We start from the raw sequence: 27,478 nt of genomic DNA on the forward strand, positions 1-27,478 counted from the left end.
CCTGTATTTAATAATAAATACACCTGTATTTATTTCTTAAACGCATACAATAAGTATACATTATTAATTACAGGTGTATTTTTTATTAATTACAGGTGTATTTATTATAAATTACAGGTGTATTTATTTTTAAATACAGGTGTATTTATTTTTAAATACAGGTGTATTTTTTATTAAATACAGGTGTATTTATTATCAAATACTGGTGTCATTAATAATAAATACACCTGTATTTAAAAATAAATACACCTGTATTTAATAATAGATACACCTGTATTTAAAAATAAATACACCTGTATTTAATTAAAAAAAATACACCTGTATTTAAAAAAATACACCTGTATTTAATAATAAATACACCTGTATTTAATAATAAAGACACCTGTATTAATCAGTTATTAGTCACGTGGTTAAGCGACTTAAAAACTTGGACTGGGAATCCACATGAAAAACACTAAGCTTATAAGCGTCTTCATCGCCTCGCTTTGCCGCCTTTTGACAGAACAGCTTAAGATGGCGGGGGCGGCAAATGTCCCTGATTATTTGGAAGATTAGTGGGTGCAGTTTAACGCTGTTGCCCAGGCTTGCACAGCACTGGGGGGGGGGGGGGGGGGGGGTAAGTTAGTTGTTTTATCAGAGGAATTCGGTTCTTGTGACGTATTCCCCACGATCTACACTGAGGCAGTGGGGCATCCACATCCAGATCTAATCAATTTGAATTTGAACTTGATCGGAGGCCTCTGCGCGTTTTTGACCAAAGATACAAAATGTTGGAATTCGGTGCGAGAATTAGCCGCTATATCGTGTTATCGGTAATCTTGAACTTTAGCGTGTTAAATTCATAGCTGGTAAACTTGAACTTTAGCGTGTTAAATTCATAGCTCATAATTCAGAGGCATTTAAGTCTCCAAATTTGTAGAACCTGTACGTACTTGTAATCATAACAAGTCATTTTAGATCCCTTTGAAGTTACAGAATGAACTCCGATGAACTGTACGATGCATTTCGTTTACATGGGTCAAAGAAAAAATTATCCGTGTGACCGGACAAGGGAGACAACTCTTTCGTGTAGATGTCCCATGGTTGACATTGTCGCCTTGCAAGTCGTACATTTTCCGATTCAAGTTTTAATTTGTTACAGCTGTATTTGTTAAATACAGGTGTATTTAAAATTAATTACAGGTGTATTTAAAAATAATTACAGGTGTATTTATTATTAAATACAGGTGTATTTATTATTAAATACAGGTGTATTTATCATAGAATACAGGTGTATTTAAAATTAATTCAAAACATAAACGAGTACTTACCAAGTCGAAGTTTGTGTAGAATTCCATGATGCAGTTTACAGGAACGGAGGGATATGTGAGAGTGCGCATGCGCTAGGCTAGCCATATTTTACAGCATAGATCATCAAAGCGTAAACCACATACTCTTTGATGATCTACAAAGTTTTACAACAACAAAAGTTAAGTTGTAAACAGAGGGTGGGTTTTATTGAGGGAGGGCACATATCCCTCCGTTCAACTGCATCATGGAATTCTACAAAAACTTCGACTTGGTAAGTACTCGTTTATGTTTTGAATTCCATTTCATGCAGTTTACCGAAACTACGGTTTATGTGAGACTTCAAAGTTGTTGTTGTCAAACTTCCATTTCAACATTCATTGATTCACTCACATTTTAGAAGATAAATGTTTCTTGTTCTGATAACTTTATTAATTCTAAAAGTAGCAGAGGTATGAGTATATTCAGAATACTCAAAACAATCTACTGCACATTTCAAATCAATGACACTTTCGTATCAAAAAACAAAACCATTAATGCTTTCTGCATCAAGAAAGTTTTCTTTTACAACCGTACACATTATTTCACCCTTTTTCTGTGACATTTGTGCATCAAATAATAAATTCATCAATGCTTTTTGCATCAATAAAGTTTTCTTTCACAACAGTGCTTGTCTACACACTTTTCTTTCCATAGTAATTCAAGATTGTGTTCTTTTTCATCAAGGGTTTGTCATAGAATTGTTTGAATGTTTTTGCATTGGTCCAACCAGCAGCTTTGAGAATATCACCAAGAGGTACACCTGACCTCTTCATTGCTGATGACGCTGCACATCTGAAGCTGTGTGGTGTATAACTTGACAATCCAGCTCTCGCCAATACTGTCCGTAACCAGCGAGAAATTGTGTCCCTTGATGCTGGTTCATGAGGCGGTTTGTAACACCGCTCTGATCAACTCTTAGTTTCTTTGTGCGTTCAATGTATTCTTTCAAGCACTTGACTACACAAACTTGCTCATCCACAGTATATACTGGTAAATCTAAATTTTGCTGATGATAGCCAGGTCTTGTGTGTTTCAACTTTTCTGTCATGTAAATAAGACCCTACACGGTCAAATAACCTCCCAAATATGTCCAACAAAGGTCACAATGGGTCAAATAAGACCTAAGTAAAAATCTAAGATAAACAAGGAGGTGCCAATCACATTATTGAGTTAGCCCCGTTCTCTCCGTACGAACTATGCCCGGGAGAGGATTTCCTACGTCCTCTTGCGAGACTTGCACGGATCGAACTTATCAACTTCCACTCTCTCACTCAAATATGTGATAAAAATACAAGAAGAGTGGTTGGAACTAGTTTAGAACTCCCAAAATTTACTTGGGGGGAGCTCTAACCCAAGGCCTGCCGTGGGCTCGTGTCTCGAGACCCCGTTGAAAAATAAGACAAGAACCGGGAAAGACTTGGCCAATTGAAACTAAATAATAATATAAAATAATTTCACAAAACAAAACAAACGTAGAAAACAATTGCAACACAAACTCGCGTCTGCTTTCACCACCACGACACACAATAAATGTTGTCACTTTGTACTTTATTGCTTAATATAATGGCAGCTAATACACATACGTACAGACAAGACGAGTTCTCAGAGGATTGGTGGGCTTCAGCCTGAGCGTACAATATCTCTGTCAGGCGACAAAAGGGTTAATCCCATGCTAGATCATTCTCATACATCCACAGGGCACTCACTGACCCCAATACTAGCAGATCACACAACCATCCTTTTATCAAAAAATTCAATACACTGTCCTCTTCACAATGCCAACTATTACAAACATCCCTACCATGGACAATGTCATCACAACTAAGTTCCGGTTAAAGTTTGGATTACACTATACAGGGAGAGCACACTTGACGTTCACAACAGTCACAAGTAATGATTACCGAGAGAACCCCGTAAGACAATAAAACTAGATCTAAAATAAAATTAAAAAAATAAAACCTAAAACTGAAATCTGAATCTAAACCTAAACTGAAACCTGAATCTAAAACTTAAAACTAAAACTAAACCTAAAACTGAAAACTAAACCTAAACCTAAAACCTAAAACCTAAAACTAAACCTAAAACTAAAACCCCTTAGGAAAGAGTAGTCTACAAACGACGTCTGCTCCCTGTAAACACAAAAGCACACATACCCAGGGTACATTACTGCCTGTTTCACAGTGGGTATGTACATCAAGGTATTACAACCTCTTACCTGCTTTCTCTGTGTTGGAACATAATTTTCTTCACTCCCTTTCACCAAGTTTAAATGGCGATTTTATCATCAAATCTTCACAATGTCTGTCGTAATTCTTTCAATACAACTCATTGACAAAGCTAACACTACATTAATAACACATTAATGCCATCTTGTTCTTCACTGAATTCAACTATAAGCAAAGGAAAGGATGTACGAACCTCTTCTCATGCCTTTTCTCTCAGTCACGCTACCTCTGTCGCCGAACATGAAAATCGCGGCATCCTCCTCCATCTGCAATTATTACGGAACTATCAATAGCGACTAAATTAACGATTTTGATTTCCTGTCGTATTCAAGATGTTGTCATCTCAGATTACTGACTGACTTCACTATGAAATTAATACTTTTCCCGGAAATCTACCACAATTTATGTTTTATCATAGTACACTTTCTTCTAATACTGTGTACAACACGGTTTAACAACATAGTCTCGGCTGTCACATCACGCTTCCACTTCAACTCTTAAGGCGAAGTGCGCCACTGAAATTTAGAGTGATGGGACTTAAACAGCCATTTTGAGTTGTTAGCAGTTTTGCACCTTTCAATCTGTCTACTTTCATGAAATGCATATGATTACACTATACAAATTCATCAAAGTCTCTAAAAACATATTTCATTGCACCAACCCGGCGAATTTTTCTGTCTTTTCATTCACTCTTCCGATAAAAATTCCGATTTTCAACCCTTGACAACAGACATTTCTGCTCGCCCAACGCGGGAACGTCGTATACCGTTTGAACAGCAGTTCTCTCCCCTGTGTCATTCGGCGGTTATTTTCGGTTAAATATGGATTCTCCTGGGGAAACCCCCCTATTTTTCAAACAAGCAAACCACAGACACTTTCCATATACGGGGGTATGACGTAAATACCTGGCCACGATTGGTCAGATAGGCTCGCGTGGCTTTTCGCGTTTTAAAAGTCGTCTGCTCACCGCGTTTAGTTTTCGACTGAGTTTGCTTAGAAAAATGGCACGTGTGAAAAGATCAACGCTCCGAAAAACACATCATAAAGGCAAGTGTACGAGAAGACAACAACTGAAGAGTTGCAGAGACAAGAGAACAACTAAAACACAATCGGTGACCAAGCGCACAAAATCTGGATCGACCGCTGTGGCATGCAGATCAAATTCTGCGTCAGGACTGAGAGTGTGTTCTTGGCGGTTTGACGCGAAAACAATTCAAGACGAACACATAGGCCTACACAGCAGCCACTGGTCAAAAGCGACAGGTCCAGAGGCTTCCCAAACAAGGAGATGTCTTGTTGATTTGGAAACCTTTGATGGTATTGACTTGTAAACGAACTTTGTTGTCCGCAATGTAAACAGCCAACGCTGTCACCATGCCCAGACTCAAAACAGAGACACGGCCTTGCAGTGTACGCGCATGTGAGGAAGTTGTTCCAGGTACCGCTGGATACCTTGCTTCCAAAGAAAGCGGTCAAACGGATTATGGTCTCATCAGGCAAGCCGTTTATTCGTCCAGACTCCTTGATATGTGGGCTAGGTGCTCAACAATTTAACAAATTTTGTGAAAGTTTAGATTTGGTAGGCATGGATCACAAAACCTTCCAGAAGAAAGCTGATAAACTCTATCAACGACTCACTTGATGTAGATCTACTGGAGGAGAAAGTATTCAGTGAGGCTGTCCGTCAGGTCAGACAGATACACGCAACGCACAATGGAATGACACTGTCTGATGATGTTCTTGATATCAGTGTAAGCTACGACGGATCATGGCTGACCAGGGGGCACTCATCCCACATTGGAATAGGGTGTGCTGTAGTCTAGACGTGCTGACTGGAATTTGCTTTGACGCTCATGTTATGTGCAACTACTGTCATACGTTTGCCAGACAACTGGAAACAAACTTCTCCAGGAGAAACCCCTGGAGTATGCTGCCTGGCTGGTAAAACAACTGGACACCTGTGACAAGAATTTTGCAGGTGAGTGCGTAGATCTAAACAGTATGTTTGTATGGTGCGTTTGTGAAGACGTTTGTTGAAATGGGATGATAGTGTGTTGTGTTTGAATTTTACATAGATCTGTAAGTGTTTGTGAAAATGTGTCAGTGTTGTGTGTGCGCTGTCTATGTGAAGTGTACGTGTGTGTGTGTGTGTGTGTGTGTGTGTGTGTCTGTGCGTGTTTGTGTATTTGTGTGTGTTTGGGTACTAATCCATGCATAGTAATACATGTACTGAACAAAAACAATGATAGCGTCTATGTTGGTAGATCTGTGGCTGATTGCCTTGTGTGTGTGTTTGTGTGTGTGTGTGTGTGTGTGTGTGCATGCCGCGTGCATGCATGTGTGTGTGTGTGTTTGGGTACTAATCCATGCATAGTAATACATGTACTGAACAAAAGCAATAATAGCGTCTATGTTGGTAGATATGTGGCTGATTGCCTTGTGTGTGTGTGTGTGTGTGTTTGTGTGTGTTTGTGTGTTTGCTCTTCAGTGGCTGACTTTGACTGAAACGGTGGTTTTATTTTTAGGTTCCAGTGGCATCATGGAAGTCGAGGCGGCTCGGGTTCTGTGGGGCAGGTCAGTGTCGCAGCACAATCTGCGATACACAGTTATCCTGTCAGACGGTGACACAAAAACCTTCCAGGAACTTTCCAAAATAAAGCCTTATGGAGATCAAGTAACCATCGAAAAAGAAGAGTACATCAATCACGTTTCCAAGCGTCTTGTAACAGCGCTTCGCAACCTTGTGACAGACTGCCGCAAAAAAGGAATCACTTTTGGGAGGGCGAGGGTATGATCAGCTGACTCTGAATACAATCAGGAAGTTGACGATATATTATAATCGGGCAATTAGGGGGGCGGGGGGGGGGGGGGGGTAAGACAGTTGCAGACATGGAACGGGCAGTGATGGCATCTCTGCGTCACGGCTTCTCAACAGATGACAAGCCACAGCATGACTTGTGCCCCCATGGTGCCGCGTCATGGTCCTTCTACCAGCCCCCAGGACCACACGCAAAACTCGTCCATACACCTCTCAACTTCAAGAAGCTGAATCCTCCTCTAGAACCAGTTTACCAGAGACTGACGAAAGATCAACTGCTTCAGAGATGTGTGTCAGGAAAAACCCAAAACTCTAATGAGTGTCTCCACAGCAGCGTTTGGGTTCGCTGCCCCAAGGACAAATTTGCATGCAAAAATCGCGTACGGTTTGCAGTCGTCACAGGGGCTAGGGAATTCAATTTTGAACCAGCGGCTGCTCTCAACACTGCACAGTTCTACGGCTTTACAACAGGCTGTAACATGAAAAGACTAAACAAGGCTAGGAGTGTAAAAGGGTTCTTGGCAGCCTCAGGTTCAAGAAAGATCAGCTAAACAAGAGACGCGACACTGTGCTTACAGCTAAACTCAAAAGACAGGATGAGCTCATCAGACTACAAGGGGGTGCAGCATATGCTGCTGGGCAGTTTTAGGTAAGCATGTAGTTACCAGGTGTCTGTGAAAAATACCTGAACTATGTTAACATTGATTTAGGGTGAATGAAAGAGCTTTGAAATGTTCTCGGCCTTGTTTCTCTGTTTAGCGTTTTTGCATGACCTGCTTTCTAGGAAACTGTTTTTCTTCAATCCAGCTGTTCAGAATGCAATGAAACTTAAGGGACATGCTTATCAGAGGACAACCTGTGGAATGACAACAGGAATTTTCTTTAAATTAATAAATAACTGTTCAGGCGGGTCATATTTACTAAAATTGTGCTGAAAAACATGATAATTCATCTAAAAAAAATATTTTATCAGAACTATTCATCCTAGAAAAAATCCCTGTTGTCATTCCACAACTATGGACTCCTACATCCTACATACAAAAAATCACATTCCTATGATTTAAGGGGAAGCTAAAAAACGTGTTCCTAGCAACCCATTTTGGCAGTTGGAGATTGCCGTTTCCATGGTAACGGACAGTGACGGTACTGAAAACGTTATCCGTTTTGAAATCGTATATGCCTTACCACTTCATAAGCATATAACATTAGCCTATGGTAGAAGTAAATACAAATTTAGATTTTAGTGGCTCCCTTTGCCTTAATCAACCCTGTGACGTCACCTCGTCATAAATAGACTGTCTTTCACAACTCAACTAAAAGTTCAATTTTCTGATCAATCGTTTTCAAACCCATTCCTTATAACTACCAACATAATATTCTCCCAAAATATCATCCTATTTTACCAATATACCTGTGATTAATCATCAATTTTCATCAAAAATATGATTTGCACCGGCGCCATCCACAAACAGGCTTTTCTCACAACAAGCACCACTTCAAATCCAACAAATTTTCATCCTTAATCTCACCATCGATCATACAAATATAAAATCAAAATTACCTCCACGTCTGGCATCACAATCTACCACATTAGATCACCGGATGCTGCCAAGAATCTCTATTTCTTTCCCGATTCTTTTCTCAGTACTACGCCAGCATGTCTTCTCGACTTCGCAGTGAGGCGGAAAAGGAACAGCTTCGCGCGCGTCTCCAATCACATGACCCAAAAATACTCTCCTGCCAAAAACCTAAATCCTTCAGTACTCGTGATTCAAACCACTTTCCAACTCACAAATCCTTTGTGAACTCATACCCTGTCAATCAAAATAAAATCTTAATAACACAAAAACGTATTTTGTTATCAAAACATAATTTGCAGCAAATCTACATTTTAACCTCAGCAACGCAAAGGGAAATCAAACCCGCGGTCCAATCCCTTTCTAACTAAGTAGTAACGTAGTTGTTTCCCCTACACCGCAAATCCTTTGCACTTGGTTACATAAATAACACATTTATTCTCTGAAAAACAAACAGATTCTAGGTTCATCAAATGAAGAGTTTGCACCCTCTGGGCAGATGCCAACAAAAGTAAAGCCGATACTTTCAGCGTTATGTCTTTCAATGAAAGCTGAGCATTGTCTGGAAGAGTCTTAAAGTATTTCAAAACATCACCAACATCCCATATCTTGGAATGCCTTGGCATTGGTGTCCTGAGTTCAAAAACTCCCTTCAAAAATCTCACAACCAAAGGATGAGTACCAATTGTAGATTTATCTGACATCAAAATAACCGAAGAAAGTGCACTTCTGGCAGTATTAATTGCACTGTAACCTAATCCAGCTTCAAAGAGATCAGTGAGAAAACTTAACACTAGATTTACAGAGGGACGCAAGGGATCACTTGACCGTTGAGCACAAAAGGATCGCCATCTCGCAAGATAACAGGCATATTGTTTCTTGGTTGTACTTCTCCATGAAGCACAGATGATGCTTTGAGTCTTTCCATGAAGGCCTCGTGTCTCGAGAGATTGCCTGATAAGACACGAGCCAGGAGACGTAGATTTCTCTGAAGTGGATGTGCTGCATTGCTGTGTGGTAAAGTCAGAAGACGTTTCCCTTTCGGAAGAATCACAGGTTCCTGGACTAGCAACCGCAGAAGCTGGGGAAACCACACCGCTGTTGGCCACAGGGGAACAATCAGCATGCCGTCTGCCCGGTCTCTCCTCCACTGCATCAGCACCCTTTGAATCAGACTGAAAGGAGGAAATGCATATATCAGCCATTTTGACCAGTTGTGTTCAAATGCATCGACTGCATACGCTTCTGGATCATGTCCCCATGACATGAAAGGTTTTACCTGAAAATTCAACCTTGAGGCAAAGAGATCAATTTCTGGATTCAGCAGTGTCTCTTTAAGCCTATGAAATACGTAGAGGTTACATGCCGAGTCTCAGTGATTATCAAAAATAATGGTCGAAGTTAGCGGATCATGAAAAATGCGAGCTTTAGCGAGCTTTTTCATGACCGCGAACTGAGACCATTATTTTTTATAATCACTGAGACGAGGTGTGTAACCTCTTTATTCCTCCTTTCTTCAGTTATTCAAAGAAAAGAGGAGTTTTTTTTGCGAAAGTTTGATCGAATCCTATTCTCTCAACCAGTCAACCTGCGCGGGCGATCGATTAATGCGCGGTTGTATAGTTCCGTGCAAATCATTCCATTCTGTTAACACTTCTTGTCAGTTTTCCTATTTTGGGCTAAAATCAAGTACACAGATATGCTGTTATTCTGCTGTGGCGGCAAAGGCAGATATTGTGTGTTCTGTATATGTTTTGGTATCGCTTAGGATAATGTTTTTTCGTCAAATGGGACTAGCAGACGAACTTTTGCACCCGTGTTTCAACGTTAAAAACTGTATGAAGTTCAGTTTTCTGGGGAAAATAGTGTATGAAACCCCTTTATGTTGTTTAAATTGATGAGATGTGTGCATTTGGTTGCGTGTGATGTGTTTATTAAATGAAATATTGTTGAAAACTGACCGTCGGATTGCAGTCTGTTGTCGAAGGAACTGAGTGAAAAGAAGGGGAACTACTCTTGTCGCTAGACAAAGTATGAGTGTGATGAACGGCTTGAGCACGGCAGATGAGATTCAGAAAACAACCGAACTCATGGATTTTATATGGAGATTCATGTGTTCAGGCCTGTAGTTGTTAATTTAAATGTGGTATGTTTGTATTGTTTGCTCCAGAGATGTATACTTCGTACATTAGAGCGTTCGAAACTTTTCAGTCGCAAAAAGTAGTACCGAAACAGAACAACCTCTCAACCCATTGCACTATCGAGGATTCAGGCTGTTGCTGGGTCGTTATTTGTTTGGTTGCTGGGTCATTATCGAAAAATAACTACCCCTACAAGTTTACAGAGGTAAAGAAGCAGAGGGGGGAATAAAACATCATTCAGTTTCCATTCTGTACGGTCATTGAACTGACGTGACTGCATATCTGCTTCAGTGTTACATTTCCCAGGAATATGTGTAGCAGATAACCAAATCAAATTATCTTTACACCAAATCCAGATTCTTTTTGCCAACACATTACATTCATGTGAATGTGATCCTCCCATATTCGTTATGTAGGCAATAGCACAAGTGTTATCTGATAACACCAAGACATGTCTCCCTGTGAGTTTTGCTTTGAAACTTTTCAGTGCATATTCTACTGCCAGTAATTCAAGCACATTTATATGAAAAGCTCTTTCATTCATTGACCATCGTCCCCCTGTTTTCAGGTCTCCACACACTGCGCCCCAACCTCCTGTAGAAGAAGCATCAGTCTGGATTGTTATGTCATGGCATGCATTTTGCACTGTATGGTATGACTCATCAATTTTCTCAATCCACCAGTCTAACTCTGAACAAGCATTGTCAGATAGATTAGCTAAAGACTCAAAATTTCCTTTTGCTACTTTAAGGGCATCAGACTTGTCTTTTTCTAACTGTCTGAAATACAGAGGTCCCCACCTATTAGCAGGAAAAGTGGCAACCAACATTCCAATGACTTGAGCCAGTTCTCTGATTCTGACTCTTTTCTTTCCCTTGAGTCTGTAACAGGCTGCCTTTATATTCTGCCTTTTTTGCTCTGGAAGTGATACAGTCATATCTTAAGAATTCAACCAAAACCCAAGGTATTTTAACCGTTTGCTTGGATTGAGAACAGATTTGTCATCATGTATTGTGAAACCAAGAGATTCAAAGAGTTTTACTGTCTCACTGACATTCACTTCACATTCTTCAACTGTGTCTGCCTGTAAATAACAATCATCAATGTATGAGGTAGACAGAAAACATTGTGCCCTCAACTTTGCATACACTGGTTTTAGCAGCTTTGTGGAGTACCTTGGACAGTTACTCAAACCATTTGGAAAGCATGTATACTGAAACATTTGTTCACGCCATCTGAATTTTAGAAACTTTCTGAACTGATGTTTGACAGGAACTGAATAGTAAGCGTGTCTAAGATCAACTGAGGCCATATAACAGTCTTTAGTCATCATTTGTGTAGCAGTTGACAAGTTATCCATTTTAAAATGTTCGTACGCAACGGATTCATTGAATCTTTTCAAGTTCACAATGAGCCGATGTGACCCATCTGGCTTTTCAACAAGAAAAATAGGTGAAACCACCTCATCTTCTTCTGGTTTTGATGGCTCAATGACATGCATACTCAATAGATGTTCTACTTCTGCATCCATTATCTGAAATAAGTGACCAGGAACTTGATTTTTGGCCTCATGCTGAGTTTCCACCTTCTCAATGTCTTCACTCAAAGGAATTTCTGTTCCCTGTACCATATCTAGAATAAAGGAATCAGATGTCAATTTCTTCCAATTGTGAACAAAATGTTTCAGTTTACCTGCTTCAAATGTGGCATTCTTTATTTCACATACCTCTTTGTTGTCTACTCTGCTTGCCTGCTTGTCGTGCCGGAGAAGAATGGTCTCCCTTGACTTCTCCCTCTCCCCCTGAACTGAGCTCCTCTCTTCCCGTTCCAGTTCCACCTTCCTCTTCCTCTCCATTCGGAGTTTTTTGGTGCATATTGACGGGATGGGAAATATTTTTGCCCTTTACTTGATTGAGTAAAGGCAAGTCCAAGTTTGGTTGTACAGTCAATATCAGCACACGCTGACTTGAGATCATCCCCAAATAGCCACTGAGTGACTGGTATGTTTGAGGATGCCAGTTTTCTGTATTTTCTGTTCACATTTTGTCCAGACAGTATTTTTGCTCTTCTGTCCAGTGACATGTCATACACTGTTTTTAATATCAGCCCACTTGCCTCAGCAATTGTTTTGATCAGCTTTTTCTGTTCCTCACTGGCAACCCCCAATTTTAGGGACACATCCCAGGCCACAACAAGAGCATTGTTGGCCGTGTACAGTAACTTCTGTTGACGTTGTGATTTTAAGTCATACGTTTTTGCACTGTGTTCCATCAAACCCCAGATATCGGGGTTCACTTTTGGGACGCCTGTCTCAATGTTCTTTGGGCGTTTAAACTCTCTTTCGTTTTGCTTCATCTTTTCTTCGGTCATCTGACCCTTTGCCATCACTGATACAAGTTTCGCAATTCGATCTGCAACTTCATCACCAAGAGTCTCAGAAATGTCAAAATCTTGCTCCAGTTCATTCATAATTTCACTCTCATTGGGGTCGTTCAGTTCAGCCTCGGGTCGAGATTCTGATGCTTGAGTTTTACACATTTCTTCAAGAAGGTGATCGAAATCATCCCCAGTCTCCACAGATTGTTCGTCATCACTGACGTCACGTCTTCTCTTTTTCGATTGTTTCGTTTTGGGCGAGTCGCCATCTTTGTCTACCACAATAGTTAGAAACTTCAAATTTTTTTCATTTTAACTCTTCATCTTTTCCCAATCCGAGATTGGTAGAGTGACTGTTTGTGGTTTTTCCTTTCCACCCGTGTCGGGTGCGTGGATGTTCTCCAAGTCATTCAATTCTGAGTCAGAATCGAGTTCCAACTCTACTTGTTTCTCTGTCATCGCGACTCGCGGTTTTTTCGAACTCGGCACGATAAAGGATAAAGCACTTACTTTGTCCAGCAGAAACAATTAATTTCACACACAAAACACAACAGGTTACGTCGATTTCCGGATGAAAATGAAGTTTTCTACGCCGAAAATTCCCACATGCTGCCCATGGCCGCCATAACACATACGGGTATGGCTAGCCTAGCGCATGCGCACTCTCACATAAACCGTAGTTTCGGTAAACTGCATGAAATGGAATTACAGGTGTATTTAAAAATAATTACAGGTGTATTTATTATTAAATACAGGTGTATTTATTGTAAAATACAGGTGTAATTATTTTTAAATACAGATGTATTGATTATTAAATACAGCTGTATTTATCATTAAATACAGGTGTATTTATTTTAAATTAGGGCCTACAGCTGTAATAGTTATGAGCCAAACGGCGTTCCAAAGAGCCTAACCGGGAACACACGGTGTGATAACTAATTCCGGCTATACATCGTACGTACATCGGATATTTCCCTTCGTACTGCGTCATTTTCGGCACTTGGTCGAGGGATAACTTGCGGTAAATCGTGTGGGCAGCGCACCTTTGCGATGTTGCAAGAATAAAGTAGCAACTCGCTTGGGCTATGTGTACAATAAATACCAAGGTGCTATAGTCAAACTCATTTATTACACACGCGGCTCAAACGTGGCAGCATTGCTTGATGTTCCAATTTTGTGTGTTATTTCTCGCTATGTAATCAAAACTGACCCCTGATTTTTACACTGGTACGGTCTGTATCAAATGACCCTCGTGGCTAACTTGCATTATAGACTACTTCAGTCTATATCAAATGACCCCCGTGGCTAACAGACTAGTTCAGACTCGGCTGTATCAAATGACCCTCGTGGCTGACAGACACTAGTTTAGTCTGTATCAAATGACCCTCGTGGTTTTTTTTGTTTTGTTTTTTTTCTTTCTTTTTTTTTTGCCTCACTTGCATGCAGTCCGCTTTAAGCTGAAAAATAAATGAAAAGAATGAAACCCTAAGTTGTTGGTTTCTTTTGGTTTTTTTTTCTTTTTCTTTTTTTCTTCCTTTTCTCTTCTTTCTTTCTTTCTCTCTACAGCTGAGCGTCCTTCTTCATTGGCGTTTTATAAATTTATCAATTGTATGTGGTTTTCTACAATGGACAAAATCTTGCATCTTTAATGTTGGTTATTGTCTTACATATGTCTGTGTTTGGGTTGACTTAGGTGTTGTTTGTGGCGGTGTCATGATGGAGTTAACATAGTAACAATCACAATAAGTAAGAGGAAGAGCAAATTGTAAGCGTGCTAAAGTTTTCTTAGTAACAGTTCTCTTTTCATACAAGTGGTGTTTAGTGTAACAATGTAAGTTCCGCCTTTACCCCGGTACCGTTCTCCTTTTACACTCCGTAGACTCCTTCGCAGCGGTGTGTTGCGTGCCGCACTGGTATTTGCACCCCGCACGCTGGAGCGGTAAGTTGAGTGGGGTTTGTGTCTCGATAAAACAGCTTCTTCTATAAACATTTCGTAACTTTGCACATTAAGATATGTCTTGTTAGATCTGTTAGTGTTTCTTCTACACGCCGATGTACTTTTTGGGTGCATATTTTGTATATTATAGCCGTGATTCTGTAAAATATCACGCCTGTAACTGCACAGAAGCAAATTTCGTAGCATTCGTAACAAATTACTGGTGGTAACTTTAATGTGAAGAACTGCCATCAGTTCCACAAAAACCTGAACCTTTCTGCAGTACTGAGGCCGAGTTTCAAGCTTCTAGGACCTTGCAGACAGCGAAAAGCATTCGGAGAATGAGAATTATCCTACAACTTCTGTGTTTGCCCCCCGAAGCTGCCGTGTTTCGCCCCCGCAGCTGCCGTGTTTGCCCACCGTTTGTGTTTGACCACCGACCCTGCACACTCATGTTTATGTCCTCTAATTGGCTTGGAGCTATTTTGCAGGAACCATGGAAACAGTACTTGCAGGCAGCGCCATGGCAGGCAAAGCCTTTCCCACATTTTTTACAAGTGTGAGTTTTTTGCCCTAATTTTACATGAGAGTTCCTGGGTATGATATCCCCAGACGGTTTTTTCATTTTTTCGATAAATGTATTTTATGACGTCATATCCGGCTTTTTGTAAATGTTGAGGCGGCACTGTCACACCCTCAATTTTCAATCAAATTGATTGAAATTTTGGCCAAGCAATCTTCGACGAAGGCCAGACTTCGGTATTGCATTTCAGCATGGAGGCTTACAAATTGATTGATGACTTTGGTCATTAAAAATCGGAAACTTGTAATTAAAATAATTTTTTTTATAAAACGATCCAAAATTACTTTTATTTTATTTTTCATCATGTTCTGATTCCAAAAACATATGAATATGTTATATTCGGATTAAAAACAAGCTCTGAAAATTAAAAATATAAAAATTATGATTAAAATTAAATTTCCGAAATCGTTTTTAAAAACTATTTCATCTTATTCCTTGTCGGTTCCTGATTCCAAAAACATATAAATATGATATGTTTGGATTAAAAACACGCTCAGAAAGTTAAAACGAAGAGAGGTACAGTAAAGCGTGCTATGAAGCACAGCGCAACCGCTACCGCGCCAAACAGGCTCGTCACTTTCACTGCCTTTTGCACTAGCGGCGGACTACGTTCAGTTTCATTCTGTTAGCTTGACTAAATGTAGTAATTTTGCCTTACGCGACTTGTTTCTTTTTTTACGCTTTCATAAATTGTGCAATACTAGGTAGGGGTCAAGCGAGGCGTTATTGCAGGCACACGTCACATTGACACGCTACAACAATAAGTAAAAATGCATTTTTTTTTCGACCAGGTAAAGATTGTTGTGGAGAAAATTCATCTCTCAACATGATCATTTTATAAGAATTATTCGCCGAAGAGTTATGTAATTTCAAAAATGATCAAACTTTGGCTGTACCTTGACCCGACCTTATTAACATGATATACACTTGTGAAAAGATGGGTTATTTATCAATAACAATAACAATAACAATCCTATTTTTCTTATTGATAAAATGTCAAATACTCTTGAGAAAAAAAAATGTGCCAACCGCCGGAATTGTTCCGTGCCGGAACCCGGGATCGAACCAGGGACCTTTAGATCTTCAGTCTAACGCTCTCCCAACTGAGCTATTCCGGCTGACGAGAGAAGCCGGGTTAACTACCTACATAATCCCACTACCCAGCGTGACTCACACAAGGGTCGCAATCCCTGGAGCGTTTGCTGGACAGTGACAATTTGTACTTGTTGCCTCCCTTACTCTATACAAAGCGCGTTCTATCTCGGCTGCTCTTCGCGATGCTTGAGGGCCCCAAAGGGTTTAAAATCGTGATCGTGATTGGCGTTTTTTTTACCTTTCTGTGACCGTGATTGCCGAAATTTCCATTTCTGTGATCGTGATGGGACTTTGCCCGTGATCCGTGATGACAAAAAAATCAAGTCTCGTGATCGTGATCGTCATTTGTTTTCGTGATCGTGATGGGCATTATTTCAAAGCATTTTATTTTCAACGTACATTTTTCACAGCTGTATCACTCTATGATCCTCTATTCGTCAAGGTGTTTGTGATCGTGAAAACAAAAATCAAGGTAACTGTGATCGTGAAAGCTAAAATTTCCCTTCCCGTGATCGTGATGATACCCCCCCCCCCCCCCCCCCCCCCCCCCCCCTTTGGGGCCCTCATGCTTTAAAGGGCACTGAATATCGGCCCGCACATTTCGAATACAAGTCCTTAATGGCAAAAAACCGTAGGACTTTTAATATCAATTTTACTACTACGTACATTTCGAACCCAAATTAAAGCATAAAATCCCGTGTCATTTCATTCACTCTTGACTATCTGGATCACCTTTTGGATTAACTTGAAGATTTCTTTGACATAAATCACGTGACCGCCGCTCAATTAAGGGTACCCGACAGTCAAAATGGACCGAACAACAACGGAAGGGAACAATTACAACTGCACGAAAAATCACAATATCCAAAACTTTGCAACTTTTACATATGAGAAAAAAGTCAAATCGATTATCTACCCAGGACATGTTGTTTTGTTGACTCACATGCGAAGCAAAAGTGAGTCTATGTACTCACCCGAGTCGTCCGTCCGTCCGTCCGTCCGTCCGTCCGGACGTCCGTCCGTCCGTCCGGACGTCCGTCCGTCCGTCCGGAAAACTTTAACGTTGGATATTTCTTGGACACTATTCAGTCTATCAGTACCAAATTTGGCAAGATGGTGTATGATGACAAGGCCCCAAAAAACATACATAGCATCTTGACCTTGCTTCAAGGTCAAGGTCGCAGGGGCCATAAATGTTGCCTAAAAAACAGCTATTTTTCACATTTTTCCCATTTTCTCTGAAGTTTTTGAGATTGAATACCTCACCTATATATGATATATAGGGCAAAGTAAGCCCCATCTTTTGATACCAGTTTGGTTTACCTTGCTTCAAGGTCAAGGTCACAGGAGCTCTTCAAAGTTGGATTGTATACATATTTTGAAGTGACCTTGACCCTGAACTATGGAAGATAACTGTTTCAAACTTAAAAATTATGTGGGGCACATGTTATGCTTTCATCATGAGACACATTTGGTCACATATGATCAAGGTCAAGGTCACTTTGACCCTTATGAAATGTGACCAAAATAAGGTAGTGAACCACTAAAAGTGACCATATCTCATGGTAGAAAGAGCCAATAAGCACCATTGTACTTCCTATGTCTTGAATTAACAGCTTTGTGTTGCATGACCTTGGATGACCTTGACCTTGGGTCAAGGTCACATGTATTTTGGTAGGAAAAATGTGTAAAGCATGTGAGTCGTATGGGCTTTGCCCTTCTTGTTTAGTTAGCATGCGTATTGCGTGTGCTATGCTATTCCTACTGATGCAGGTGTCGATCGCATGAGCGGTCAAAAACGTTCTTGCGTCAATTTTGAGGGGTAGGCTATCATGACACAAAACAACTCTGTATTTCAGCAATAACTTGGTGGATTTCTTTGAACCTCCTGAAATATTTTGCCAACATAATAGTAACAAGAAATTCCTCCGAGGTAGGAAAAACACCCCCGTCCTTACCATTCTCACTGCCACCAATTGAGAAGGCATTTGTCCGGGGTGTATCTGCCGCTTCGCCGGATACCCGGCTTGAGTGGCGCACAGTACGACGGCTTCGAACCATGGACCCGTCAAGCTTAGGTCCCTTCCAGACTCGTGGAATGGGAACAGCACGAACATGCTTCAGGGGCCATAATGCCATTCCTGATCATATCATGTCGAGTCCTATACTTGCCGACGACGCCCTAGGTACCACATCACAAACAGAACTGTGCAATACACAGGTGTTTTCTACAGACACACTCAAACACACACACACACACAGAGAAGCCGTATATATATATATCTATATCTATTGTATAAATATATAGAGATAGATGAGAGTGTATTTTTCGCGTGGCTATAAATTGATTCGACCTTTGCACTTTTACAGTGAGGATAATTTACGGGTCCAATTTACGTTCTGGACACTGCGGTGACCTTCTAAAAATAGTAACAGAACGCCGGGAATATCCGAAGATGCCCCCCTCATACTATAGTGCACCATACGAAGGAAGGGAGGTAAACGCTGAAAACATGGAGAAGATAAGGAAGAGTTATGCCGTAGTTGATCCCCCCAAAAAACCAAAATCCACCAATAACTCCCTAACCGTGTGTTTGACTGGTCCCAATTTTTGTAAGGACCGTCTCAGGAATGTATAGAACCTGTTCACCAAGTTTGGTGACGATCGGTCCGTTCATTCTTGAGATCTACTTGCGAACACAAACAAACACACAAACAAACAAACAAACAAACAAACACACAAACAAACAAACAAACACATCCAGTGAAACCTATACACACCCCTATACCGGGGGTGTAAATAGACGTCGGGTAGGTTCTGAGAAATGCTTGTCACATGCATATATACACACATACATACACACACACACACATCGGGAGACAAACCTCACAGTCTCCGCCAATGTTAAGACATTCAGTCATTACTTGACTGAATGTAAAAATGGAACGTTCACGTTGTTTCGCACCCGGACAGTGGTTATAGCTGAGTGCCTCTCAAAACATGTTGCGGTCACGCTTGGCGGGGCATCGCTGTGGCACAGTAACTACATAATACCAAACACATTGTAGCTTCTTTGATAATACTGGCCCAGTAAATTTGCGTAAAATACGCAAAGTGTAATTTTGGCAGTGTTTGTATTGATCAATCATTTGTCTGTAGACATGCGAAGTCATGAATTGTTTGGACACAATGAACATGATCCTATGAACAAAATAATTGTTGTGAAATGAATTGACGGATTCAGCTACACATGTAAGCATAATTAATTGAGTTGGTCATTTGATTGCGGAAAACAGCTGCCATGGTTGTCTCTCTTTGCATACCGGGCGTCGCATACGTAAGATCAGAGATCTCAGGTAAGATCGACCTAGTTATCTCGATTCCTGGTTGCGCCGACATTTTCCCTCATTAAAAAATAAAAGAAAAAAACCCACAGAACTGTTCATTCCGTAACTTGAATGGAAATTAAAACGACTTCTAACGCTTACAAGAGTAAGTTCTGCAAAATCAAAGACAAAGGCTTAGCTTGTAGTAGAACTGAAACGTCACATTTATGACGCTAAAATTCAACATGGCCACTCGTGACAAAGCGAAATAAGTGTTCTAAATCTTTACGACATATGCAATAAGCTTCTGTATAATATAGCCTACATATTGGATTGGAGTTATACGGAACTTAGCTCTTTTGTTTCTCAAATCTAAAAAATGCGCTCTGTTTTATTTGTTTTAGTCGCTCAACGGTCGCTTGTCTAGGTTCCGCAGATTACGCCCGAGTCAAAGCTGTGAAAAAATATGTGGTTTTTTTTTGTAAACTAAAAGAAAATTTAAGCTGACTCACTGCCGCTGGATGTATTACATGTACTAGCACGTGTCCAGTCATTGTGAAGCAGGCCTGCACGTAGACATATCCGTATCCCCTTTCCACTGCTCAAGTCTGTGTCCTGGTAATCCGGATTCCACGTAGCCTGTATAAAGGTCGGTAGCCGTGACACACTCAGCAGAGAGGAGCAACAGTCCACAGCTATCCCTTTCATTTCGATTCTTGTTGTGTATTATTGCTTTGGTGAGTGTTGTCTTGTTTTCTCTTTTTTTTCTCTCTTTTTCTCTTCTAGTACGTTTTGATTCGTGCAGTGTTTGTCTTTATGTCTGTCTGTCTGTCTGTCTGTCTGTATGTCTGTCTGTATGTCTGTCTGCCTGTCTGTCTAACGTCCCTTTTAAGACCCATGTTAAATTTCTTTTTTTCAAATCTAAACATTTGATAAGTATCGAGCTTCACAGATCGGTTTCAAGCTAACGAGCACATTTGACCTTGCAATGTGTTCTGGCACTGAATGGCAATGTTCCTTGTTTTTATAAGGACAGTAACAGTTTGAGTTGTGAATGCGATCGTGTGATTAAAACACGCAGACAAGCTCGGAGAAAGCATGGTAGCCACGTTAAAACACACGAGAAAACCCAACAAGGACCACTGTTGTGGAATTTCGTGACTGAGAATATTCCGGAATCTTGCCTGTGAATACAAGTAAGCTTAGGCTATCCTTGTCCACCAGAATACAACTTGACTCAAGCGATCTGATTTAGGCTAACAATAGTTGCCGGATGTTTGCGTTAACATTGCTTGTGCAGGAAGGCACACGTTTTATTGTCACAATTCAAACAACTGCACTGTGTCAGCAGTGAATGGGGAGTGGAGTGTTCTTTGAAGGGTTTGACGACGGAGACACACAGAAAATGTTGTGTCACATTTTGCAAATCAACTGTACAAAAGGGTTTCCTGTTAATGTTTGAAATGTTCCTGTTTGGCACCACACCTTCCCTGACTTTAAAATGTGTGTGTGTGTGTGTGCCACGGTGTGTGTGTGTGTGTGTGTGTCAGTGTGTGTGTGTGTCAGTGTGTGAGTGTGTGTGTGCCACGGTGTGTGTGTGTGTGTGTGTGTGTGTGTGTGTGTGTGTGTGTCAGTGTGTGTGTCAGTGTGTGTCACGGTGTGTGTGTGTGTGTGTGTGTGTGCCACGGTGTGTGTGTGTGTGTGTCAGTGTGTGTGTGTGTGCCACGGTGTGTGTGTGTGTGTGTTGTGTTGTTTGTGAGTGTATGTGTATGTGACAGTAGGTGCGTGTGTGATCTTTGTGTCACTACTGACAAGAATGATCAGTGTCCTTGTGTGGCATGAGAGTGTCAGTACAACGACCATGACCTCTCCGTGTTTATACTGACCGCCAGTACTGTGTGATAACTGTCACACTCCCAAACATGCATGTACAACCCGCAAGTTATCAGTGGCCCCACGCGTCGGGGTCATATCATTCATTCACAGGCACATGCCGTCGCTCTTCTTTTCCCCTCACGGAGTTTTCAAAAAGTCTCGATTTCACTGTCAGACACTGGGCGTGCCGCTGTTTAAAGACAGTGTCCTGCTCGTAAAACTTGACAGATCTACTGACCAGCTCACACGAGGCCAGGCTGTTACACGGGATAAGACCATCCCTCCACTTTGTACTCGTAACATATCAAAAATAAAGTCTCTGACTGTTTGCCATGATTAGTCAGATTTGTGTGACTAATTTCTTATGATAATAAAATAAAAAATAAAATCACTTGGGGCGTAACAAAACAAAACAAAGGTCACTAGAGAGCGTTTACGATGAGATCCATCGCAATATTTGAGATCCATCGCAACATTTGAGATCCATCTCAACATTTGAGATACATGGCAACATTTGAGATCCATCGCAACATTTGAGATCCATCGCAACATTCCAACTGTGTGCAGAGTCCCCTGTAACAGCCTGGCCACATCTAAGATGGTCTTATCCCCTGCAACAGCCTGGCCACATCTAAGATGGTCTTATCCCCTGTAACAGCCTGGCCACATCTAAGATGGTCTCATCCCCTGTAACAGCCTGGCCACATCTAAGATGGTCTCATCCCCTGTAACAGCCTGGCCACATCTAAGATGGTCTCATCCCCTGTAACAGCCTGGCCACATCTAAGATGGTCTCATCCCCTGTAACAGCCTGGCCACATCTAAGATGGTCTCATCCCCTGTAACAGCCTGGCCACATCTAAGATGGTCTCATCCCCTGTAACAGCCTGGCCACATCTAAGATGGTCTCATCCCCTGTAACAGCCTGGCCACATCTAAGATGGTCTCATCCCCTGTAACAGCCTGGCCACATCTAAGATGGTCTCATCCCCTGTAACAGCCTGGCCACATCTAAGATGGTCTCATCCCTGGCCCTGTAACAGCCTGGCCACATCTCAGATGGTCGTATCCCCTGTAACAGCCTGGCCACATCTAAGATGGTCTTATCCCCTGTAACAGCCTGGCCACATCTAAGATGGTCTTATCCCCTGTAACAGCCTGGCCACATCTAAGATGGTCTCATCCCCTGTAACAGCCTGGCCACATCTAAGATGGTCTCATCCCCTGTAACAGCCTGGCCACATCTAAGATGGTCTCATCCCCTGTAACAGCCTGGCCACATCTAAGATGGTCTCATCCCCTGTAACAGCCTGGCCACATCTAAGATGGTCTCATCCCCTGTAACAGCCTGGCCACATCTAAGATGGTCTCATCCCCTGTAACAGCCTGGCCACATCTAAGATGGTCTCATCCCTGGCCCTGTAACAGCCTGGCCACATCTAAGATGGTCTTATCCCCTGTAACAGCCTGGCCACATCTAAGATGGTCTTATCCACTGTAACAGCCTGGCAACATCTAAGATGGTCTTATCCCCTGTAACAGCCTGGCCACATCTAAGATGGTCTTATCCCCTGTAACAGCCTGGCCACATCTAAGATGGTCTCATCCCCTGTAACAGCCTGGCCACATCTAAGATGGTCTCATCCCCTGTAACAGCCTGGCCACATCTAAGATGGTCTCATCCCCTGTAACAGCCTGGCCACATCTAAGATGGTCTCATCCCCTGTAACAGCCTGGCCACATCTAAGATGGTCTCATCCCCTGTAACAGCCTGGCCACATCTAAGATGGTCTTATCCCCTGTAACATCCTGGCCACATCTAAGATGGTCTTATCCCCTGTAACAGCCTGGCCACATCTAAGATGGTCTTATCCCCTGTAACAGCCTGGCCACATCTAAGATGGTCTCATCCCCTGTAACAGCCTGGCCACATCTAAGATGGTCTCATCCCCTGTAACAGCCTGGCCACATCTAAGATGGTCTCATCCCCTGTAACAGCCTGGCCACATCTAAGATGGTCTCATCCCCTGTAACAGCCTGGCCACATCTAAGATGGTCTCATCCCCTGTAACAGCCTGGCCACATCTAAGATGGTCTCATCCCCTGTAACAGCCTGGCCACATCTAAGATGGTCTCATCCCCTGTAACAGCCTGGCCACATCTAAGATGGTCTCATCCCCTGTAACAGCCTGGCCACATCTAAGATGGTCTCATCCCCTGTAACAGCCTGGCCACATCTAAGATGGTCTCATCCCCTGTAACAGCCTGGCCACATCTAAGATGGTCTCATCCCCTGAAACAGCCTGGCCACATCTAAGATGGTCTCATCCCCTGTAACAGCCTGGCCACATCTAAGATGGTCTCATCCCCTGTAACAGCCTGGCCACATCTAAGATGGTCTTATCCCCTGTAACAGCCTGGCCACATCTAAGATGGTCAGTCTGACTGTTCGCTCAATGAATCTAGGGGTCCTTAACGTCCTCACAGGAAATTTTCATTTTAGGGACGTGAGTTGATGATACGCTTTAAAAAAAAAAATTAAAATAAAAATAAAAATAAAAAAGGAGAGAAAGAAAAGGGCAAGACCAAGCAAGCCCGACCGTGATAGGACCCCGACCCCGCTCTCCATGAGTAAGGGAGGGGGTGGGGCAATAAGAAATATACGTTAAGATCCTTGTAAGAGGAATATTAATAATTTTTCTTTTATATGCGTTGACTTCCTAGGGGAAGGGCCATTAAAAACATCGATTTTAATTCAATTTTAGTTTCGTTAAAAAAAGATAAAAATCAGGACCACCTGTCAAGAGGTTTAAAAGTGACTACATTGTGAGAATACTATAAAGAACATGCGCAAACACGTAATACTGATCTTCTAGTAACATTTGGACACATCTGTTCGCTCAGAAAGGACTTTGCCTTCAAAGGTGAGGTCGTATGTCTGAGTACAGTGCCTGTGTCTTTATCTTTCTGTTATTATCTTCTGCAAGGTCGCGTGGGGGGATAAAATAATGACAGTTTGTCCCACATTGCGGAACAGCGTTTTAGATATCGTTAGCCTCGTTTCTGTGCTGTAGTGGGACGCTACAACCAGGATTTAGAGTTATCAGTCCCTCTCCGTTCTTTTGATACGTGCAAGTAAGTTGGACACTATTCTTTCTGGTAAGTTGTTGTTGTAGGCCGACTCTGTGTTAAAGCAGGGTATTATTACTTATTGAAGTTTTAAAACTGTTCGTGTATATGTGCGAGTGTACATGGGTCACACAAGGATTTATGAGAGAGAGAGAGAGAGAGAGAGAGAGAGAGAGAGCGAGAGAGAGAGAGAGAGAGAGTCGGAGCGAGAGAGAGCGAGAGAGAGAGAAAGAGAGCCGGAGAGAAAGAGAATGTGTCAGAGAGAGAAAGAGAGAGAGCAGGGAGAGAGATAGAGAGAAAGCTGGAGAGAAAGGGAGACGAAGAGAATGACTGAGAGTGTGTCAGAGAAAGATGAGAGAGAGAGACAGAGAGAGAGAGAGGTATGTCAATGTATCGTACAACATTTTTCTCATCACAGTAGGTGTGCAACATGGCGACCAAAGTATCAAAGACCGTGTCTCTGCCAGGAACCGGGGATCAGATGCCCGTTGTGGCGTATGGCACCTGGACAGTGTGGCAGGTAGGGCCATGTGTGTGTGGGTGTGTGTGTGTTTGTGCGCGTGTGTGTGTGTGTGTGTGTCCCTGCCAGGAACCTAGGTTTGTTTGTGTGTTTGTTTCTTTGTTTCGTTGTTTCGTTATACAAACACTTACACATGTCTGTTTTGTTTCGGTAATGGGGTTTTCTTGTGACAGACAGACAGGCAGGCAGAGAGAGCACACAAACAGTCAAAGACAGACAGACACACACAGACAGACAGACAGAGACAATCAGACAAAGAGAGAGAGAGAGAGAGAGAGAGAGAGACAGAGAGACAGACCGAGGCAGACAGACGGGGACAAAGAGAGACAGATATATTTTGAGAGAGACAGTGAGACATAGGCAGAACATGAAGATAAACGGAACATATTTCTTTCTGATTTTATCCTTTAACGAAGTCTTTTAAAGCGGTACCTTTCGGGTCACGTTCCACACTGTACGACAGTTCCCACAGCGACTGCACAGAGGTGGGCTGAAGGGCATGCCTGTTTACAGTCTTTGTGTTCTACGGTATTTGAGATCAAGGGGATACTACAACAACAACGAACGCGGGATTATAGTTCGTAAATGGCTGATAAAGAATTACATGAATCAGTAAATGAATAAATAAATGAATGACTAAATTGAATTAATGAAGGAATAAATTGATAGCACAGGGTGACCCAACAAAATGCAACCCATTAAAATGCTAATAACTTTTGCGTCTGTTCAACGAAGTACTTCATATTTGGTGTACAATTAATTCAGCTTATATGCATTATCTTATCACAATCTTATCACAATCTTATCACAATCTTATCACAATCTTATCACAATCTTATCACAAAGTTTCAAATTTATTAATTAAATGGTCTGATTGCTGTGCTCTTTCAACAATAATTATATTCAAATTCAGGAATCGGTTGAAAAGTATCAGGTTGGACATTGAGCGGTAACCACACTCGCGCTATTTCAACTCTCCGGAGTGTCAGTAATTGATTTGTGTCAGATCACCAATGATCTGGGGTGTTTTTGTATACTTGGACTTTTAGATATTCCTAAAGGTAAAAGTCTGGAAGGTTTAAATCGGCTGAGCGTGGGTAGTGCTCAATGTCAAACCTCCTACTTTTGTTGCCGATTCCTTTTAATTTGGATATGTTTTTCGAAAAAGCACAAAACTCAGACCACTTGATCTACACATTTTAAACTTCTTGATATGATCAGGCATAAACTGAAATTAATGTACATCAAATATAAAGTAGTTCCTTGATCAGAAGCAGAAGTTATTAGCATTTTTATGGGTTGCATTTTTGGGGGTCACCCTGTACGTTACTGAATATATGATACGCAAAATGATCAATAGTAAATAGATTAATAAATAAATAGAAATACAAACATACTAACAGATAAACAAATAAGTAAGTAAATAAGTTGATAGATAAATAAATAAATAAAGCAAAGACAAACATATTAGCATTAGCTGTCTTGCATGTGTTTGCTGCAAAATAGGTAACATGCGCCTTGAGTCGCCTTGTGTGGTGAGATACGTGCGCGATATAAATCCTCGTAAAATGAATAAATAAATAGATTTCATCGAGAAATTCTAAAAAAAAATTAAATCATTTTGATTAAGAAAATTCTGCAAGTATCATGGAAAAAAGGTAACAGCCAAAAAATTTTGAAAAAATAAAAAAAATGTGGCAGCGCCCAATTTGGGACTCGAACCATTGACCCTCAGATTAAAAGTCTGATGCTCTACCGACTGAACGGGCTGCTCGAGAACATTAGGAGTCATAAAGAGCTATAAATAGAAAGCTCTAAGTGTGCGCGTTTTTGACGTTTTGGCGTTTGCAAAATAATGGTCGTTATTGAAGGCGTTTTGTGGTTCGTGCGTCAAGCTGATCCGGCATTTATGTGTCTTCAACAGTCCAAGCCGGGAGAGGTGTGCAACAGTGTGAAGGTCGCCATTGCAGCGGGCTACCGCCACATCGACTGTGCCTGGGTGTACGACAACGAAGAGGAAGTTGGTCAGGCCATCGCGGATAAGATAGCAGACGGCTCCATCAAGAGAGAGGACATTTTCGTCACCACGAAGGTAAGCTGCGTTGACACTTTTTACATTTAGTCAAGTTTTGACTAAATGTTTTAACGTAGAGGGGGAATCGAGACGAGGGTCGTGGTGTATGTGCGTGCGTGCGTGTGTGTGTGTGTGTGTGTGTGTGTGTGTGTGTGTGTGTGTGTGTGTGTGTCTGTGTGTGTGTGTAGAGCGATTCAGACTAAACTACTGGACCGATCTTTATGAAATTTGACATGGGAGTTCCTGGGTATGAAATCCCCAGACGTTTTTTTCATTTTTTTTATAAATGTCTTTGATGACGTCATATCCGGCTTTTCGTGAAAGTTGAGGCGGCACTGTCACGCCCTCATTTTTCAACCAAATTGGGGGGCAGTTCTGCACACGGTCGAGAAAATGAGGACTGGATGCAATTGTCTTTTCGCCGGCTACGCAGCAGTCGCTGTGAGAAGTTGATTTTGTCAAAGCGTGGTTGC

General features: G+C 41.6%; 1 protein-coding gene and 1 non-coding gene across 10 annotated transcripts in view; one reads left to right on the top strand and one right to left on the bottom strand.

The window, feature by feature from the left end:
* LOC138971904 (aldo-keto reductase family 1 member A1-like) overlaps nt 1-27,478 on the top strand; it is a 94,050-nt gene that overhangs the window by 57,340 nt on the left and 9,232 nt on the right. For 2 of the 9 annotated variants that reach the window (XM_070344752.1, XM_070344750.1), the window contains exons 1-3: nt 19,991-20,144; nt 24,830-24,931; nt 26,856-27,023. In XM_070344752.1, coding sequence (XP_070200853.1) covers nt 24,842-24,931; nt 26,856-27,023 — 258 coding nt within the window. In that variant the 5' untranslated portion in view covers nt 19,991-20,144; nt 24,830-24,841. Of the gene's footprint in view, nt 1-19,990; nt 20,145-24,324; nt 24,442-24,829; nt 24,932-26,855; nt 27,024-27,478 lie in introns of those variants that run through there. The other 7 variants (XM_070344743.1, XM_070344749.1, XM_070344745.1 and 4 more) reach the window with 6 other exon arrangements.
* On the bottom strand, nt 16,031-16,103 carry Trnaf-gaa (transfer RNA phenylalanine (anticodon GAA)). The gene has a single exon. It is a non-coding gene; the product is annotated as a tRNA-Phe (tRNA).

This window comes from Littorina saxatilis, linkage group LG7 (assembly GCF_037325665.1).
Source record: "Littorina saxatilis isolate snail1 linkage group LG7, US_GU_Lsax_2.0, whole genome shotgun sequence".
Taxonomy (NCBI): domain Eukaryota; kingdom Metazoa; phylum Mollusca; class Gastropoda; order Littorinimorpha; family Littorinidae; genus Littorina; species Littorina saxatilis.